The sequence below is a fragment of the Manduca sexta genome, chromosome 1, assembly GCF_014839805.1.
Source record: "Manduca sexta isolate Smith_Timp_Sample1 chromosome 1, JHU_Msex_v1.0, whole genome shotgun sequence".
In the NCBI taxonomy this organism is placed as follows: Eukaryota; Metazoa; Arthropoda; class Insecta; order Lepidoptera; family Sphingidae; genus Manduca; species Manduca sexta.
Window position 1 is genome coordinate 2,119,097 of NC_051115.1, and position 20,939 is coordinate 2,140,035.

Consider the following 20,939-nt stretch of genomic DNA (forward strand, 5'->3'; position numbering starts at 1 on the left):
TGTATACCTGAGAAGTTCTCTATAGGAATTTCGAAGGTGTGTGAAGTCTACCAATCTGCACTACAGCGTGATGGACTAAGGCCTAATCCCTCTCAGTAGTAGAGGAGGCCCGTGCTCAGCAGTGGGACAGTATATAATACAGGGCTGATATTATTATAAGTTGACGTGAAGTCGGAATATTATATTTTCTGATATCTAATTTTGTCTTTTTTTATCATAACATCTGTATAAAGATCCTACGCATTCCATTTCTATATAGATGCATAAAAAAAAAACATTGATTAAAACTAAATGGTGAGACAGATATGTCTGTTTGATGCTTACCGCCATTGAAACATCTGTTTCTTTAATTCTTCAACGTGAAACCTACTCACCACAAACATTCGTCCTCTGACCCATCCTTTCTCCCAGATGTTCCCGCGCGCGTCCCGAGCAGACGGTGGCGGCGGAGGAGCCGTCCTCGCAGACCAACCTCTCGCACGAGGAGTTGGAGAAGCACTTCAATGAGCACGGTGAGTGACCTTGACCTTTGTGAGTGTGACGATGACCTGTGACCTTTTTGAGTGTGAATGGATCGTAATGGTTTTGTAGGGCAGTATGTGACTGAATTTTATTTGTGACCTTTGTAAGTGTGAGTTCTAAAGGTCTATTTATTCGTGACCTTTGTGAGTGTGAGGGAATTGTAAGGGTCATTGTTGACGTGAACGCCCATAATCGCAATAAATAAGGTTTAAAATACAGCTTTAAATCAAACAGTGACTGTCTATTGTTGTTGTGAAAATATTGATAACTCCCGCCTAGTAACGCTTTGACTTTTGTGTTCAGGCGTTTGATATTACTTTTTCTACTTTAACTACTTAATGCTTGACACGTTAGCCGGCTAACATGACAGTTACATGACATTACGCGTGTCACGGGAATATAACCTTATTATTTATTACATAATAAGGTTATTTTCGTAACTATCATGTTAGCCAGCTAACATTCCAATCATTCCAATGGCAAATGGGTTAAACTTTGACATTAGCAAAATCATCGTCTGTCAACGATGGAGCCACAATCTAAATATTTAATTGAAATTGAAATGTCACCCATTGAAATGTGACCGTTGAACTTGAATGTTTTATGAGGTTGTACAATGTACCAGCGGTCTGTGACGGTTCAAATTAGGACAATGTCAACTTGACCTTTGACCTTGGAGAGTGAAATCGATTTGCCAATGTTTACAATTAATTACAAAACATTATGCCATCTTATTTTTCAGTTACGTTAATATCAATGTTGACGGTTCAAAAGCAAATTGACTTAAGCGACTATTTTTTTTTTCGAAAAATTAACTTTTTTAAAAAAACATAGAAAAAAGTGATTTTATTTTTTTTTAATCTTAGTGTCACAATTTTTTTCTTTTTTGTAAGAACTGCGTTGTTAGCAGTAAATTACGACCTTGTCTATACGACTAACAAGCAATACAATTTTCACTTAATTTTCTACGTTAAAAATTATAGTGTCACAAAACTTTGAAAAAAATTTAATCTTTTTAAAAAAACATAGAAAAAACTGTTAATTTTAAATACGTATGAAATGTAGTGTCAGAAAAAAATGTCGTTTAAGTTAATTACTCTTAAACCATCGATATGAACTATTGATAGAAACTTTACTAAGACAAAAACCGATTGAAAAGGTAACAAAATATTTTCTCCCGCACCGTATCGCTAGTTCTAAAATCCGGCTACAATACCCCGCTAATGTCTATACCTAATTCTAGACAAAGCCCTGTAGAACCTAAGCGTAGGAAGTCTAAAACCATTGCAGCCAAATGGGCTAGCTTTATCGGCTCAATAGAATCCGTGTCGAAATGCGACGAAAGCAGCGGCTCTCAAACTCCAGACGAGAAAAAGGACGCAAGATTGCTAGACATAATAAGGAGGAAAGAGACGGATAGATGGTCGCCGTTTGCTAGTAAAAGCCTCGCGTCCAGTCCTAGAATGGATTTGGTGCGGAAGTCTGCGTTGAAATGCTTCGACAAGAAGGCTTTGAAAGGCAAGATATCTCCGACAATAACCGACGAGAATTTGTTTAAAATGATGTCGTTTCCTAAGCGAAGGAGTTCGACGCCGTCTACATTGTTTCTGACGCAAAATAAGATGTTGAGAGAGAGTGGCGTGAAAAGTGATACGGAAAATGATGAAGTTTTCGCCAAATCGTGGAAGAAGAAGAGATGTAAGGATGAAGTGCTGTGTGCAACGCCAGAGAATATTATTATAACTAAAACTGCGCCATCTATGGAGAGATTTCGCGAGTATAGCTCCACGTCTTCGAATGGTAGCGTGGATTGTAGGTGAGAATTAATAAAAATAATTTGTTACATCGCGAAAGTAGGTCGTGCGTTTATGAAATTAAGAATCACTTTTTATATTGTTATTGTCACTTTATATTCCAAAAATAATTTAAAAATCTAAAATTACTTACATGACGAAAAGTCTGCATTTGATAGTAAAAAAATCCCGCCAATTTGTGCAAAACGTGCGAAACGTTTAAATTCGAAAATTCTAATGAATTTTGAATTTGATGCTCTCGTTCTATTTTCAAAATATACAAACAAAACTCGGCGTTATTCTAATTTTAAATTCAACACAGAACTCACAATTTTGTTCTATTTTCAAATCGTCCGCATACGCGCCAATTTCTTTCCATTTTCAAATACCATAGACAAACTTCCCGCCGCTTTTACCGTAGAGAACCGTCGCTCTCGCTCATAGCCACGCCGGAGAAGTACTCGTTGATTGATTATCATAAACTTCCTTCCGTAAGTTTCGCGGCGAGTTGCAGCGAGAGGCGGGACGAGCGTGTGTCCACACAGAGCGTGTACGTCGCTGGCAAGATTGTCAGAAGCGGTAAGGGATTGCCCGGGGCCTCATTCTCTATGACATTATTAATTCTTAACACGGCTGTCAATGACGTTTTACAAATAGACGCGTCATAGACTAACAAAATTGCGCATAAAAACAGCGCAGTATTTACTATAGTCACATACCTGTAACTAGCAGCTCGCATTGATACGGCCCGAGCGTCGACAGCCGCCATGACAGTCGAATAAAATGCATTTATTAGTTAAAAAGTAAAAAAAATGTGAAATAGTATATACTTATTACTAACGTATGAAATGAAACGTTTTTGTCATTTACAGTTGTAGTATAATTTGTACATCGTCTAAAAACACAGAAAGGCATTTTATTAATAAAAATACAAATAGTTAGTAAGCCGACTAGCCGCGACAATGGTTGGAGGTTGACTAAGTGAATGTCGGGCAATTACCTTGCTTTCGCCTTGCCAGTATTGAGCTCGAACAACGTATCTATGTAATAAAACATCTTAGACAGCCGTGTTATCTTCGTGAAGTTAGCGTGGAATGGTATTTTGCAAATTTCTATCATCGAAAAGGCGATGATGATCACGTGTATTTTTAAAACTGTCAAAATAATTGCATAGAGAATCGGTGCCCGTCTAGAATGTGATATAAGGGCCGTTCAAGTATTACGTAACTCAATTTTTGATATGTGTAAAAGTGCCAAGTAAAAATCAATATGAACACAAAGTAGGCTAGTATTTGTAGTTTATGCGTAGTGTATGAAAACAATTTTTTTACGTATACTTAATATTCCGTAAAAAAGCGGCGATAGCCTAGTTGGGTGTGGAACGGACTGCCAAGACGAATGTCCGCAGGTTCAAATCCCAAGGGCACACACCTCTGACTTTTCTAAAATCATGTGTGTATTCTTTGTGAATTTATTGTTAGCTTTAACGGTGAAGGAGAACGTCGTGAGGAAACCTGCACATCTGAGAAGTTCTCTATAGGAATTTCGAAGGTGTGTGAAGTCTACCCATCCGCACTAGGCCAGCGTGGTGGACTAAGGCCTAATCCCTCCCAGTAGTAGAGGAGGCCCGTGCTCAGCAGTGGGCAAGTATATAATACAGGGCTGACATTATTATTATTATAATATTCCGTACGCACAATTACGCTCTGCTCTATGCTAAAGCGGGAGAGGGGGAGTGGGAGAAGAACATCTACTCTCGACTTAACCTACAATTCATACTTTTCTCATTCCCGCCTAGGCCATCGGCTGGTGACGCTCTTGTGTCCAAACCATATCCAAAGCATTGATTTCCAAACCGGACCAGCTGGGAACGCCCAGGTGGCCACGGTGGTCTGTATTGGCGTGACCTAAAGGTCCTATTACTTTCTTCTCATCTTCATCAGTCTACGTCTTACCTTCTCTTATTGCTTTTTCTTTTGCTACGAGGGATAAAACAGTCGCAGCTTGAGGCCCACCTATTACAGATATTCTAGCGTGGTACAGGAAGCTGGGGGAGTATGCGCGTCCACACATGCCGTAGTGTCCAGCACCAAAACTGCCTCCTACAATGACAGTAACTGGAGATCCATAATAGGGTACCGGACTCATTTTTGTTCTTTACTATTATCAAATATTTACATAATATAAATTATAACACAGAAGGAATTATTAAAATCCGGTAAAAAATCAACAAGTTATAAGTCTTTCAATTTCGGTGGAAGGGGTAATTAACAAGAAACAGAAAAGAGACGAAATATCCACATGTGACGTCATCGGGAATTACGACGCGTGCGAAAAAAAGAGATGAAGCGATATCCTCACATCGCGCCCACTTCTGCGCGTTACAATATTTTAAATATGAATTACTCGCTCATTTTTTAACCAATTGTTATGCAGTTTTCGCAGGAGTGCTTCTTTTTCGTATTATTAACCATTACATATAGAATAATGTACAAAATCAAGCATAGGCCGGTCCCCTATTCGTAAGCCACTAACGAGTTACGAGCCTCGGCTTAGCACGGTCACTGGAGAGGATGAGACATCAATGATTATGTATGCGCGTAGTCGTAGCGAACAATCTATAATAATATAATAATATCAGCCCTGTATTATATACTGTCCCACTGCTGAAGGCCTTCTCTATTACTGAGAAGGATTAGGTCTTAGTCCACCACGCTGTAGTGCGGATTGGTAGACTTCACACATCCTCGAAATTCCTATAGAGAACTTCTCAGGTATGCAGGTTTCCTCACGATGTTGTATTGCTTTGTATGACGAGACGAGCTTGCTGTTCACCAGATGGTAAGCAATACGACCGCTCATAAACAGTAGAAACACCAACACCTTGAATTACAAAGTGTCGTTTGGTATTCCACTGCGCTCGCCATCCTGAGACATGAGATGTTAACTCTCATTATGTCCAGTAGTTACACTGGCTGCAATGTCCTTCAAACCGAAACACAACAGACTACACACTGCTTGACAGAAACAAAAAACTCGATAAATTCCGAAAAATTGTTTAATTTTAATGTCTAACATTCGGGTAAACATAAGAAATCATTTTTGATATTATTAAAATACTAGCTGACCCGACAGACGTTGTCCTGTCTTAACTATGTATGCACGCGCGCATTCTGTCAATCGCTGACAGTTATTTCAAACCACTGACAGTTATGTAAAATTAATATTATCGTTAAGTTTTCTTAAATTTTCTAATATTCCTCGCAATTTTTTGAATTTTTTCTTTCATAAGAACTTTCTCCTGATAATAACAAACACAAAAAAAAATTGTGAAATCGGTCCAGCCGTTCACGCATGATGGCGTGACCAAGGGAAATAGGGAATCATTTTTATATATTAAAATATGGAATGCTCGCAGTTTGTTATTGTGAAAAAAAAACTGACAAATATCAAAGACCTTGGATTTACCTTGGAGACTTAAATATAATACCGGCTGTTAATCATTCAATAAATAACGAAGTAATACGGTTTAGATTATTTTTTATCGCTCTTCTGACGTCACGTGTGACGTCATAGAGTTAAGCACCGTCTCCGGTGATGTTAAGTGATTTTGAATTTTAAGACCAATTTCGCAAGTTTCAAATTTGATTTCATAGTTAACGTATTAAATAGCAAATTTTTTTATCTCTCTTCTGACGTTACGTGTGACCTCATAGCGTGGTGGACTAAGGCCTATTCCCTCTCAGTAGTAGAGGAGGCCCGAGCCCAACAGTGGGACAGTATATAATACAGGGCTGATATTATATTGTACGAAAAGGAAGCCGGTAGGAATCGGCTTACATGGATCTTTCGTAACTGCTAACTTGTCAGCATTGTCAGCTTCTTACCAATCTAGAAGGGTATCATAGCACATACTTACCTTTCCGAATAGCTGCGTGACAGTAACACGAACCTAACTGCGCAATAAAATATACATTGACTTTCCTCGACGCAAAAAAAAAAAACATAAATATATGCAAAAGTGCCGCCGCGCCGACTCATGCGCAGCCTTAACTACGTCACTGACATTTGACATTCTATCATTCAGTTTTGCCGCGTACGCTGCGCGATACGCACGTCCGTTCGATAACGTATTTGCCGATAATGAGTTTCGAACGCGGTGTTCTTTTTTTGAAATACGAATTTTGAATAAAGAATACTTATTTTATAATGCGGCCAGTGACTTGTGATTAGTGATTGTGAGGTTTTTAGTTTTGTTATGTGCGTATGACCTTTGTGGAGTGGATTGTTTGTTTGGAAACGTTCGGTTGTTGGTTCATTCCCTGAAATGTTTGTTACTTGAATTATTGAAGTTAGGTTTAGTAACTTATCTTAGTAATATATTGCGAAAGGGCTTTCAGATGCGTGTACACAAGCGGCATATTCTAATCTTTTCTAAAATAGATTAAAAACTTGCAGAAGTTTCCGTCGTAGTCATTTTTACCGAGTATACAATCACAGCTGACTTCTGTAAACGAAGCAGGGCTTGCAGCAATGTAAAGAACTATTGAAATATTGCCGTTAGTAAAAGCATCTAGAATTTGCGCAATACATTGCTGCGTGAACTTGCTAATCTAATAGTATTACCCTTTAATGCATTTTGGGCGGAAATACTGTTGACGAATTGTAAATGTTCTCTGCCTACCCATTGCAGTCATGAGCGTGAAGGTTATCAATATTACCCCTCAATTAAGTTTTACGATAATTTGTATAACTCATTTGCATACAAACGTGTTTTGAATAATATTCTTCTTATCTTATATTTCTTGTAAACAAATGCGAAAATTTGTGAAATGTTCAAATGTTTGTACGAAGTGTGCGCTGAAAATACTGAACCGATTTGGATGGAATTTTGCATACGTGTAGACGTAATTTTGGATCAAAATATAGGCTATTATTTATCCCGGAAAATACAATGGGAGTTTTTTCGAGAAAGCACTTTTACCGTCTACATAACAATATTTAGCTACATTTTACAATTGTATCATTGATTGAAGTCTCCTGTAAATCCTTGAGGGTCCCGAGAGGTCTCCTAGAGACTTGACGGTGATCTACGTTGCCATGACCAAAAAATGAGGGTTCACAATTCGTAAGCGAGGGCCTAGGGGTACACAATTCGTGAGCGAGACTATCGCCTCTATCCAAGACTGATATAGTGTTCGCCCAATAGGGTACCGGACTCATTTTTGTTCTTTACTATTATCAAATATTTACATCATATAAATTATAACACACAAGGAATTATTAAAATCCGGTAAAATATCAACAAGTTATAAGTCTTTGAATTTCGGTGGAAGGGTTAATTAACAAGAAACAGAAAAGAGACGAAATACCCACATGTGACGTCATCGGGAATTACGACGCGTGCAAAAGAAAGAGATGAAGCGATATCCCCACAAGGCGCCCACCTCTGCATGTTACAATATTTGAAATATGAATTACTCGCTCATTTTTTAACCAATTTTTATGCAAATTTCGTAGGCGTGCTTCTTTTTCGTATTATTAACCATTACATATAGAATAATGTACAAAATCAAACGTAGGCCGGTCCCCTGTTGCTACAAGAATCGTACATATGTATACATACAACCAGAGTATATACCTACCATTGATTCCCAAAGTGGTCCAGGTGGACCTCCAGGATCACGGGAGACTTGACGGGATTTACGTTGGCGTGACCAGAAAATGGGAGTCCACGAAAATGTATCTGGTTTGATAGTAGTTCTAAAATGTCGGCTTGACTTCACCTATCTAAGTAGGTAGATAATATTGATAGGGGTCGGAAGGCACAGCGACTCCAACATAACTGCTCAGACGCCCCCGGCGATGGCTGCGAGTAGTGGTAAAGCACTATCTCCGCGATACGAAATATCAGCAAAAGTTTCAAGTTGTCTATGAGAATAAAGTTTAGGAACCTGAGAATTATATATTTTTAATTTATTTATGACCCGACAGACGTTGTCCCGTCTTAACTATGAATTTGCAGCGCGCATTCTGTCAATCACTGAAATTAACTTTTCTTAAATTTTCTAACGTTCCGCTCAACTTCCTTAATTTTTTCTTTCATAAGATCCTTCTTCTGACAATAGCAAATACACCAAAAAGAAAAAACAGTGGAATCGGTCCAGCCGTTCACGCGTGATGGCGTGACCAAGGGAAATAGGGATTCATTTTTAATATGTATATAGATTGTAAAGATTATTTAGATATTGTAACTTTGACTTTTTGGACGAACAACACCTCAGTCCTCACCATCACCATGAATGCTGCAAACGAAATGGCGGTGGAAAATTATACTTTAAAAACACACATCACGCATTTATCCCCGAAGGGGTATGCAGAGGCGCAACTAGGGCACTCACTTTTCGCCAAGTGCGTTCCGTCTCATGATAGGGGGCGAGCCCATATTTATCGGGCATAAATTCCAGACCTCGGGCTGATACTGAGAAAAATCCAAATATCACTTTGCCCGACCCGGGATTTGAACTCGGTAATTTAGAGCGCTGCCGTACCGAGCATGTAGAACTACGTCACCGGGGCAGTGATTTAAATAATTAAAAATACCGTGATATCTGCAAAATAGTACAATGTCTAAAATTCGCGTAAACACAAACCGTAATATTAAACGATGTGTACCCATCGCCAGATAACAGACTGCGTTCTCATGAACTTAATTTACTCAACGGCAGACTAAACTAAATATTTGCCGTATAGTTTGTTTTCATTTATGAATTATCAAAAACAGACGTGGCCTTGGAGTCATTTGTGAGCGATATCGGCTCTTGCTTGCTGTTACACTTGTAATAATATAAAAATATCATGTTCTACTGCTGCACGGGCTTCTACTACTGAGAGATTAGGTCTTAGTCCACCACGCTGTAGTGCATCTTCGGCCCTGTATATTCTTACTACTGCACGGGCCTCCTTTACTGAGAGGGATCAGGCCTTAGTCCATCACGCTGTAGTGCGGGCAGACTTCACGCATCCTCAAAAGTCTTAAAGAACTTCTCAGGTATGCAGGTTTCCTCACGATGTTTCCCTTCACCGTTAAAGCAAGCAATAAATCATAAAGAATACACACATTTTAGAAACGTTAGAGGAGTGTTTGGGTTCTGAACCTGCGGACATTCTTCTCGGCAGTCCGTTCCACACACAACTAGGCTATCGCCGCTTTTGTTTTGCACCACGTTTACATTTGCCATAGTATTTTCCATGTCATTTAATTCGGGGGCATTATACTCTTCACGCATGTTAAGCCGTTGGTCCTGCTGATCTCTCTCCGGTCATGTCGTCTCACCGGACTATGAGAAGGAACAGAGAGTGCTTGTGTATTGCACACACTTGTGTACTATCAGTCTTATATACTTGTTTTAGCGTTAAGAGGTTTTAAATTGTTAACTAGAAAACCGGTGATGATTTATGACAACTATTTAAGCAATTCTTAATCACCTCTTTACGCTAAAACAAGTTTATAAGTAAAACTGTATATGCTAAAGCTGAAGAGTTTGTTTGTTTGAACACGTTAATCTCAGGAACTACTTGTTCGAATTGAAAAAATATTTTAGTGTTAGATAGCCCATTTATCGAGGAAGACTATAGGGTATATAACATCACGCTATAACCCATAGGAGCAGAGCATTAATGAATAATGTTGCGAAAGATGGGGAAAATTTATTCTTTTTGAGAGCTTCCGTTGCGTGCGCTGCGTAAACGTTCAATCCACTATAAGATTACGTCAGAACAGAAGACGATTGCGAAGAATATTTTCAAGTGCATTATAGACAACACTCGAATGTTAAAAATAGTTGGATCAAATGCGGCCAACGTGTTTGGATATTGGATCAAATTATGATATACGAAACTCTTTGCTAATGTTCCGTCTAAAGATTTATTATTTGAACAACATCAATTTGAAAAACATGACAGAAAGTGGCTTTTTTTATTTCTTTGAATGACAAGACGAGCTTGCTGTTCGCCTGATGGTAAGCGATACGACCCATAAACAGTAGAAACACCAACACCTTGAATTACAAAGTATTGTTTGGTGCGCTCGCTATCCTGAGACATGAGATGTTACGTCTCATTATGTCCAGTAGTTACACTGGCTACAATGTCCTTCGAACCTTAACACAACAGCGACTACACACTGCTGCTTGGCAGGCGGACTCACAGTCTTATGTTTAACATCTAAAACGAATTGATGGGGTATTTGACTTATTTTTATTTATAACTTTTATATAATATGTACTTGTATAAATTCTAAAACAGAAGAAATCATTGAAATCTGGTCAAAAATCCACAAGTTATAAGCCATTGAAATTAGGTAGTAGGCGTGAGTGTCAAAAAACAGAAAAGGGACGAAATACTTGCATGTGACGTCAGGGGCTTTACGATGCGTGCGTAAGAAAGAGATGGGGCGATATCCCCACTCCACACACTCCTGCGCGTAGCAATATTTGAAATACAAATTACTGCCTCATTTCTCATCGAATTTTAATGCTGTTTTCACAGAAAGACTTCTGTTTTGTACTAATTGCTGTTACATATAAAAAAATGCACAAAATCAATGTAGTCGAGTACCCTATTGTCGCATTTTGAGGATACCAACATCTCAAGATGTCCTACTATGGTAATTTGACATTGGGTTCATAAATGAAACCACATACTCGTCTTTACCTTTGCTAACATTGTGCCAAAAATCATCCGTGAATGACCAAAAATCTCGGTTTAGTTTTGTGATTTTTTATCATTTTGTAGTTTAGTGCGAGTATGGCGTGTGCGTGTGTATTTCTGTTTGAAAGTACGATGTTGTTGCTGCGACGAATTCTCTTAGAGTAGTAGTAGTGGCATTAGGGCGCGTAAAATTAAAATTACTTTTTATTAATATTTATTTTGTTCGAAACTTTATTTTTTATTTTACCTCTACGGCTCAAGTAACTTATTGTAAAGTGTTATATTCAATTAGATAAGTATGTGGTTTCATTTAGTAACACGATGTCATAATGACCCTGTATTACTTATTAATTAATAACAATCATTCCTATATGTTGTTTGTTTATCCTTATAGCATACTGGGAATATAACTAGACAATTTATTATATACGACGTGAAGTTTGGATTAAGTTGTTCTCGCCAGAAAAACGGCACGTATTTTTAGAAGCTAGAGCCGAAATTTATAAAACACTAGCATTTGCTCGCGGCTTCGTCTATTTAAATGAATTTTTGAAAGACCCGCTATATATTTTCTCGGGATAAAAGGTAGCCTATGTCCCTAATCTCAAATTTATTTATCACTACATAGTATAAAACAAAGTCGCTTTCTCTGTCCCTATGTATGCTTAAATCTTTAAAACTACGCAACGGATTTTGATGCGGTTTTTTTTAATAAGTAGATAGAGTGATTCAAGAGGAAGGTTTATATGTATAATAACATCCATTAAATAGTGGAGAAATACTGTTATTTTGTTATGTTATACCCATGCGAAGCCAGAGCGGGCCGCTATGTTTTTATATACAACGTTCACAGTTTTTCTGTAGTGTATTTAGTATCAGCATTGCACCCGTGCGAAGCCAGGGCGGGTCGCTAGTATGTAATAAGGTACACCAACAGCACTACATATTACATCAATCAATGTTAAAAAAGCAATAAGATACAGCATCTGATATGTGTGCTACTAATAGGTGAACACAGCATTTACCTCTAACATGTTGAATTGAAATTATTTTCATGCCTAATTGTATCGGTATCTGTTGAGTAGTTTTTGAGTTTATTGTGTTCGGACAGGTACACAGATGCTGAGGGGGACTTTGTGTTTCATAATATACTAGTTGACCCGACAGACGTTGTCCTGTCTTAACTATGAATTTGCAGCGCGCATTCTGTCAATCGGTGACAGTTATTTCAAACAATTGACAGTTATGTAAATTAATATTGTTAAGTTTTTTTAAAGTTTCTAATTTTTCTAATTTTCTTTCATAAGAACCTTCTACTGACAATAACAAACACAACAAAAAAAAAATAGTGAAATCGGTCCAGCCGTTCACGCGCGATGGCGTGACCAAGGGGAATAGGGATTCATTTTTAGACATATAGATTTAACGCTGAAAAATCTAAACTATTAAATAAAGTTGAATAGTTTTGTTTAATCGATGTAATCTCAGGAAGTACTGGTTCGAATTGAAAAATTGTTTCAGTGTTGGATAGCCCATTTATCGAGGAATGCTTATAATATGACATCACACTGTGACCAACAGGCGCGGATCATCAATGAAAATTATTTCAAAATCGGAGGAAATTTTGATTCTTCTTGAGAGCTTCAGATGCATGCACAGCGTAAACGGTTGAAGTCACGCAACAAATATGTATGACGGAATTATTCCTCTTAAAGTTCTAAAAAATCTATATATATAAAAATGAATCCCTGTTTCCCTTGGTCACGCCATCACGCGTGAACGGCTGCACCGATTTCACAAATTTTTTTTTCTTGTGTTTTGTTATTGTCAGGGGGAGGATCTTACGAAAGAAAAAATTAAGGAAGTTGAGCGTAACGTTAGAAAATTTAAGTTAATTTCAGCGACTGACAGAATGCGTGCTGCAAATTCATAGTTGACAGGACATCGTTTGTCGGGTCAACTACTATTTAATAAATTTCACATTTTATAAATTGAAGCATGAGTATAACTTACAAATATTTGACCCATTATAAAACTTGGTTTGTTAGCAGAGATTTGGCCATATTAGACTTTGGCTTAGATAAGAATTTTCATTATCTGGCCTACTTTGTGTTGAGATAGATTTAGGTTTGAATACATGGTGCTCCAAAAATATAACGTTGTAAATATTGAAAGAAAGTAAATATTTATTTGTAACAAGCAAGATAATTACGTAAGGCACAACCGGAGGTTGTAAAAAAAACCAAAATTATTTTAATAAATTTAATTAAGAAATAAAAATTACAATTAGAATACGTGTCTATTAGCCAATGTTAGGTCTAAAAGTGCTTCTTACTGATATTACATAAAAAATGAAACGTATGGAATGGAAAAATTATATAGCTAAATTGCAGCGTCGGCGCCTCGTGCCCGATGAGTAGGTGACACGTGTGGTCGATGACCGATGAGTTGTGTCCGTCGTTGCTGGGGCGCATCATGGGATGCATGATCAGCGACTATAGGGGTGGAAGTATATGTAACACCTCCCTCCCAAAGATCAGCAACTATTTGGCGACCTTGTCCCAAATGCTGCTGAGATGCGATTGAGATTCACTTCCTCGGGTTTGGGGGTTGGTTTAGTTGATTCTTGTATCTCCGCATATGTTGGCTGAGATAGAACGGTTTCCAGGTCACCTTTTCTTTTCAAATTAAGTACCATTCGGCGAGTCATGATTCCAATAATGAGTGCACATGCACCGAATAGGATAGAGTAGACAGGTATCGTAGTATGATACAGGCTCCAATCATTCGTTGATTTTAATTTTCCAGATGACTGTAGGGATATTTTGGTGTTACTGGTATGCAGGTTTTCGAGATGAATGGAGTTCAACTTGACTATGGGTTCCTCTTGGTGAATTGTTTCTTCGGATACGGGTGGTAGGTTCATAATTCTTAGGATATGTCCTTTTATTATATTATGTGCGTTACAAATCTTAAATGTAGGCGTCTCTATAGAACACCGGTATGGAAGCGATACGAGGTAACTTCCTTGTAGGGTTTTGTATTGCTTTTGTCCACAGATAAGTAGTACTTTTGTAGGTTTGGGTAAACTCATAGTGTAGTGTTGGTCGTCGAGTTGTTCTACTGCTTCTCTCGTGAGTTGTATGGAATTCAATTTGCAGGGCAAGCTGCGTTGCTGTGTGGTGATGAGATGCTGTGTACAATCAGGCTCCATTTGTGAGTAATAGCTTATTCCTCCTTCGCAGATGTACCAGTTGTTTGCCTTCGGGCATTCTGCCTCCATGTACCTAGAATCATTGCTTCGAATTGCTATGGCTAGGGTAGGATGGGTATTAGGGCTTGATTATATCTATTCGGTACAATAGATAGTTTATAATAATCATATATTTCTGGAAAGGCAATTGGTACTTTATATACTAGGACTATCTGATTATCTACATAGTATGAACCTAATTGTATAATTCTATTGTATTCTCTAGAATCAATATCTATGATTTCGGAGCTGGAGTATAAAGTTCTTAAACTATTCATCATATTCTTAAGAAAATTTAGACTTAACATTGTATGTGAAAAACTAGACGTACGAATAAATGCTAGGGTAGTTTCTAAGGTAAGTAATTCCTCACTAAGGTTATCTATGTTGTCTCCTAGAATAGCGAGAAACTGTGCTAAATGAGCGACTTTTATTGAGTCAGTTTCTATGCTATTTTCTTTTGATATAATGGACGCTAAAATCTCAGCTATTTTATTTTGGTTATTTACTATGTCGTCTAAAATTTTTGTATGATGCGATATCCAATCTTTTGATTAACTAATATGATTATTGATTTCTGAGTATAACTGATTCTGATTATCTTCCAAAATGTTCAACGCATTATTATATTTAATGGCATCTGTATAGTCAAGATTTCCCGAGATGCTTTTTATAACCGAACCAAGACCATCTATTAATCCTCTTTTAACTCTGTGAGGTTGAAAGGTGGCTAAACGTTCAGCTATCTCATCTATCTTTTGCTTTAAATATGTCAGATGTGGATCATAAAGTGAATCTGAGGTGTTGCCAGTCCTTGTCTTAAATTCCGATATTTGAGTTTTTACTGATTCTATTCTAAATTGAATGTCTGTGAGGTTAACATATTGTAGAAATGTGTGGTAATGAGATATTAATCGTGATTGGCCTAATTTGAATGGGAGTAGACCTGGTCCATCATCGAGGCTATCGAGTGTTATGTCCTGGGCCCACGTCCTTTGAAGTAGAAGCATCAGTGGTAGAAGCATCCTGCAACAAGGGTGAGACTTTAGGGCCTCGCTTAAGGCGAGATTTGGCAACTGGGCCTCTTTTCTTTTTGGTGTATATGTGAATCGGTAGATCGGCTAGGACAGTGTCCTGGGTAACCCTGGGTGCTAACTTTTGACGACTTGCTAGAGGGTTGCGAACAAAGACCGTTTGATCAGGTTCATATTCCTTTTCAGGCTCGCGGTCCTTGTTTCGATTTTCCGTCAATTCGGTTCTATGGTGTAGGGACGACTCGTTAAACAAATTATAGACTTCGGTCATGCGTTTTTTATGATCTTGTACGTATTGTTGTAGTAAGTGTTCAGTGAGGTCGATTTGAAATGGATCTCTAGGGTCAAAATGTCCTACAATCAATTCCATAGGCCTGCATTTGGTAAAACTATGTATGGTATTGTTATAGGCTAGTATGGCATATGGCATCAAGTTAATAGCTGGTTCTTGCCGGCGTTCTAACTTCAATATCCTGAGATGTTCCAAAAGGGTTGAATGGAAACGCTCAACTATACCATTATCATTCGGCGTGTGAGCGAGTATTTTATGATGCTGAATTTTGTGAAGTCGTATAAACTCTGTGAAGACCTGATTTATAAATTCAGAACCTTGATCGCTTACTATTGTCAGGGGTACACCGTGGTGAGTAAAAAGTTTCAAGAGGGCTTGCACTACACTTATGGCGGTAGACGGAGGAGATATGCTTGTGCGTATTTTGAGAAAGCATCAACGTAAGTGAGGTATTTCTCATTTTCTACTGTGAGGAGGTCAAGATGTACTATTTCAAATGGTTTAGTAGGGGGCGGAACTATACAAAATCTCTGTTTTATAGGGTGGCGATCATATTTGGCTTGTCCACAAGTACTACATTCGTTAATATATTTGGCAATGTGCTCTTTCATCTTGGGCCAGAAATATTTCTTTGACAGGGATAGGTAACATTCATTTATTCCTCTATGATTGGTTTTACCCTCATGATAGGCTTTAATTATTTCCTGTTGTTGTAAGTAAGTTTTAACATTTTCTATTTCAGTTTTACATAAAATGAGATTCATAGAAGAACTTTTGAAATATTTCTGAATGACTGGTATGATTTTGTACATAGCAAGAGTGGGATATATTATAATGCCTGTTCGTACTTTGGGATTTACGTATTCTTTTATAGCGTTTACTATGTCTGACTCTAAATTTGATTCTGAGATTTGAATATTAGTTCGCGTGTGCGACTCAAATGGTTTGCTAACAGTGGGCTTTCTCTTTATGTCACCAACGACAGTGAAACATATTTGTCGGTTAAATTTATTGAGAGGGTCCTCTATAATGGGAATTTCTAGGATGGGATTCTCTTCACTGGTGTGTACTGTAACCGTGGTAGAACCGGCTCTCGATTGAGGCCTATCTGAGTAATTCACATCTAACGAATCGGTTTCTTCGTTGTTAATCTCGATTCGCGAGAGGGCGTCAGCGTTTACGTTATACTTTCCTTCTTTATAAAGGACAGTAAAGTTGTATTCGCTAAGCTTAAGCCTCCATCGGGTTAATCGTGAATTTGGCTCTCTAAGGCTCATCATCCACTTAAGGGGCTTGTGGTCGGTGATAACCACAAATTTTCGGCCAAATAGGTAGGGTCGGAAGTACTTAGTTGCCCATACGATGGCCAACAGTTCTTTCTCTATTGTACTATAATTAATCTCGCTACTATTAAGAGTACGAGAAGCGTATGCAATAGGTTTATCGGAGCCGATAGGTCCCTGTGAGAGGACGGCGCCTATTGCTAGATTAGAAGCATCCGTTGTTAATATAAAATCTTTAGCAAAGTTGGGGTATTGCAATATTGGATCATTAGTAAGAAGTGTTTTACAATGTTCAAAGCAACTGATATATTCAGGATTGTTAATGTCAATTTTAGAGCCTTTCTTTAAACATTGGGTCATGGGCTTCGTAAGCTTTGCAAATCCAGAAATGAATTTCCGATAATAGCCTAAAAGACCGAGAAATCGCTTAATTTCAGTTGCGGTCCTGGGTATCGGAAATCTTTTATTGCATCGATTTTATCGGGGTTTGGTTTAATACCTTCAGTGGTAATGACGTGACCAAGGTAGGCAGTTTCCAACTTTAGGAATTCAGACTTGTCCATCTGAATTTTAAAATTAGATTCTCTCAGTCTGTCAAACACTTTTTGCAGATTAATCATATGCTCTTGTAGAGAGGTACTAAACACGATAATATCGTCGAGATACACCAAGCATATCTGATTTTGCAAACCGGTAAGAACGTTGTCCATAACTCTTTGAAATGTGGACGGGGAATTCTTAAGGCCCATAGGCATCCTTAAAAATTCGTAGTGACCGTTTTCAACATTAAAAGCAGTTTTTGGAATGTCACGTGGATCCATTTCCACCTGATGAAATCCACTGGCAAGATCTAAAGTTGTGAAATATTGACAATTACCAAGTTTGTCTAAAACATCGGCAATGTTCGGAATAGGATATTTGTCATCCAATGTCTTCTCATTTAATTTCCTATAGTCGATAACAATACGCCATTTGATTTTACCGGAAGCATCCATTTTCTTGGGCACCACCCATATAGGTGAGCTCCACGCTGAGTTGGAAGGTCTGATAATACCCTGCTCCAACATTTTTGAGATTTGGCTACGAACTTCATCTCTATGAACATAGGGGTATCGGTAACTTTTAGAGTAAATGGGTACTTCGTCTGTGGTCCTAATATTATGCTTTACTTGGTTCGTAAAAGTCAATGGTTCGCCTTCTATATAAAACACATCATAGTATTGTCTACATAAATTTTCTAAGTTCACGCGCTCTTCAGGGTTCAAATGACCGGTACGTAAACGCGATATTACTTGGTCAGCGCGGGACATAGTCGACGGTGTTTCAGTACGGTTGTACTGGATATTGTATACTTCGGCATTGATCGGACGATCTAGGGAAAATATTAAATCATTTGGGGTTTCATTACTAATTTCTATAATTCCGCGGTTCTTATTCACACTGGTTAAACATTCCTTTATAATACAATTCGAATATCTCTGCTCCGGAATGTAAGCGTCACAATCGTGTATGTTAATTGGCACTCTAATCATTTTTGAAGAGTTTGCCGGTATTATGTCTTCATTAAAATTGCAATTACGCGAATCGTACATTATAATATGATTCATAGCGCGTCGAGTTGTGAGAGTGTTATGTTTCAAGTCGATATTCGATTCCCATTTATTTAGTAAATCCAAGCCTATAAGTCCATCGAAATATTCATGAAATTTATAGACGAATAGGGTGATGGCATCGGGTTCATTAAATTCTTTAAAACACGGTATTGTAATGGAATAGTTGTTGCGGGTTGTAGCGTGAACATTTGTCACCTCGAATGGTTCATAATTTAGTGGTGCATTATTAAAATGTTGTTTTACAGCTTCCGGGGATATGAAGGATTGATTCGCTCCGGTATCAATTAATAATTTAAGAGGAGGACTAGCAATCTGTATGTACGGTAGTTGGCGTTGCGTTTGAAGATTGACTTCTATTTTGGTCTTGCGGAGTCCGAAGCTTTCTGAAAATCCTGATCATCTTGCGTATGATGTTTATCAGATTCCAGTGGTTCTACAGAGTGGGCATGGTATGGTTCTTGGTACGAATACTGTTGTTCAACATTATAATCGTACTCAGGGCCATATTCGTAGGAATATGATTCGTTGAAATAGTATTCATATGGATCATATTCATAATATGGGTCATAGCACTCATTGACATTTACTTGGCGGCTTTTAAAGTAATTAGAAGGGGGTGGATTTCCGTGTGTAGCCCAGTTATGGCCGTGCATACCAGTAGGTGGTAAGGCTTTTGGGGTAAAGTGACTTACGCCGCTCATTGGTCGAGGTACGTCATTAGGCTTGGTATTAAAATTACGTTGTGGTTGTGGCATAGTAAATATGTGCTCGCGGGACCGATTCGGTAGAGGCGCTGCGAAAATTTGTTGTGTGCGAGTGGGACCTCTAATTTGTGCATTTTGATTGTATATGGGTTTTGTCATTTGGGGGTAAGTATGTGGAGAATTGAACGCACGAGATTGACCTGGCATAGACGTGTTAAACATGAAAGATTTCGGGGGTGGTAATGTTTCGATCGAAAATTTATGGGGTTGATACGGTGGCAGAAAATGAGGTTTCTTATCATAGTTTACATTATGATCACCGCGTTTTTGCATATACAAAATATTCGCCTCTTCGTGGACAAACTCGAGAGCCTTCTCTATGTTTTCCGGGCGCATGCAGCGTATGCGTGAACCTAATGGTTCCTTTAAGCCGCGTAAGAATGATTGCAACGTTAGCTTCTTATATAATATGCGCTTAGCTTCAATAGTGGTAGGCAGAGATTCATGTAAAGATACGTACGTCATGATGGTACTAAATAGATTTTGACAGATCTCGTAGTATTCTTGGGGTGTATTTGGCCCTTGAGTTAAAAGTGCTAGATCATTATATAACGCGGTCTCGTCGCGATGGTCTGCGAAATTGTTGATTAAGGCATCACGAATACCTTGCCAGGTGTCCGGTACACCATTTGTATTAATTAACCGAGCTGCGGGTCCTATAATTTTGTTCAATATGCCATTTAGTAGAGCGGTGCAATTCAACGGTTGGGCTTCCGTAACAAACTCCTGAACTAACTGGTCGCATATCTTAATAAAACGCGTCAGGACATTTGCATTACCGTCGAATTCCGGAACCAATCGAAGCGCCTTAATAATGGCATCATAATTACTTGCCATCTTTTGTTCTGCTAAAATGTTCGGACTACTGTTCAAGTCTCTTTTGCTATCTAATGCACGTTGCCTACGGTCTCTATCTAACCTAGGATTGCTTAACTGCCTTGGGTGAAAAATTTTTGCGGTTTATTGTAACTCGAAAGTTAAGGATAAGAACTAGATATTGACTATCGATGTTAGAATAATTAATATGAATATAACTAATACGAATTGATTACTAAACCTATGTAACCCTATATAATGATATATTATAATAGGTTAAGGGAACAACTATCAGAGTAAAGGAAATAAGGAAGCAACTCGAGAGCGATTCAAGAGGTACTTACATATTCTGGTTCTTCTTGCAGTATCGATGTCTGGATACGCCTCTAGTCGTGACTTCGTAGGTTCTGGATACTAGATGAGGGCTGGAAAACCCGTCAGCGACTTTACGGAGTCGAGCTGTTTAACGATTTTGTTGCCCTTTTTTTGACCGCCGCGCACTGATTCTAGTATCCTACCGACTGCGCCAATTACGTAAGGCACAACCGGAGGTTGTAAAAAAAAACAAAATTATTTTAATAAATTTAATTAAGAAATAAAAATTACAATTAGAATACGTGTCTATTAGCCAATGTTAGGTCTAAAAGTGCTTCTTACTGATATTACATAAAAAAATGAAACGTATGGAATGGAAAAATTATATAGCTAAATTGCAGCGTCGGCGCCTCGTGCCCGATGAGTAGGTGACACGTGTGGTCGATGACCGATGAGTTGTGTCCGTCGTTGCTGGGGCGCATCATGGGATGCATGATCAGCGACTATAGGGGTGGAAGTATATGTAACAAGATTATAAACAA

The 20,939-nt window shown here is 38.2% G+C and overlaps 1 protein-coding gene across 2 annotated transcripts in view; it reads left to right on the forward strand.

The window, feature by feature from the left end:
- The window catches only part of LOC115452600 (oxysterol-binding protein-related protein 8), a 70,184-nt gene that overhangs the window by 23,549 nt on the left and 25,696 nt on the right, over nucleotides 1-20,939 (forward strand). For both annotated transcript variants that reach the window (XM_037436357.1, XM_037436359.1), the window contains one exon: nucleotides 412-512. In XM_037436357.1, the coding sequence (XP_037292254.1) occupies nucleotides 412-512 (101 nt within the window). The remainder of the gene's footprint in view (nucleotides 1-411; nucleotides 513-20,939) is intronic.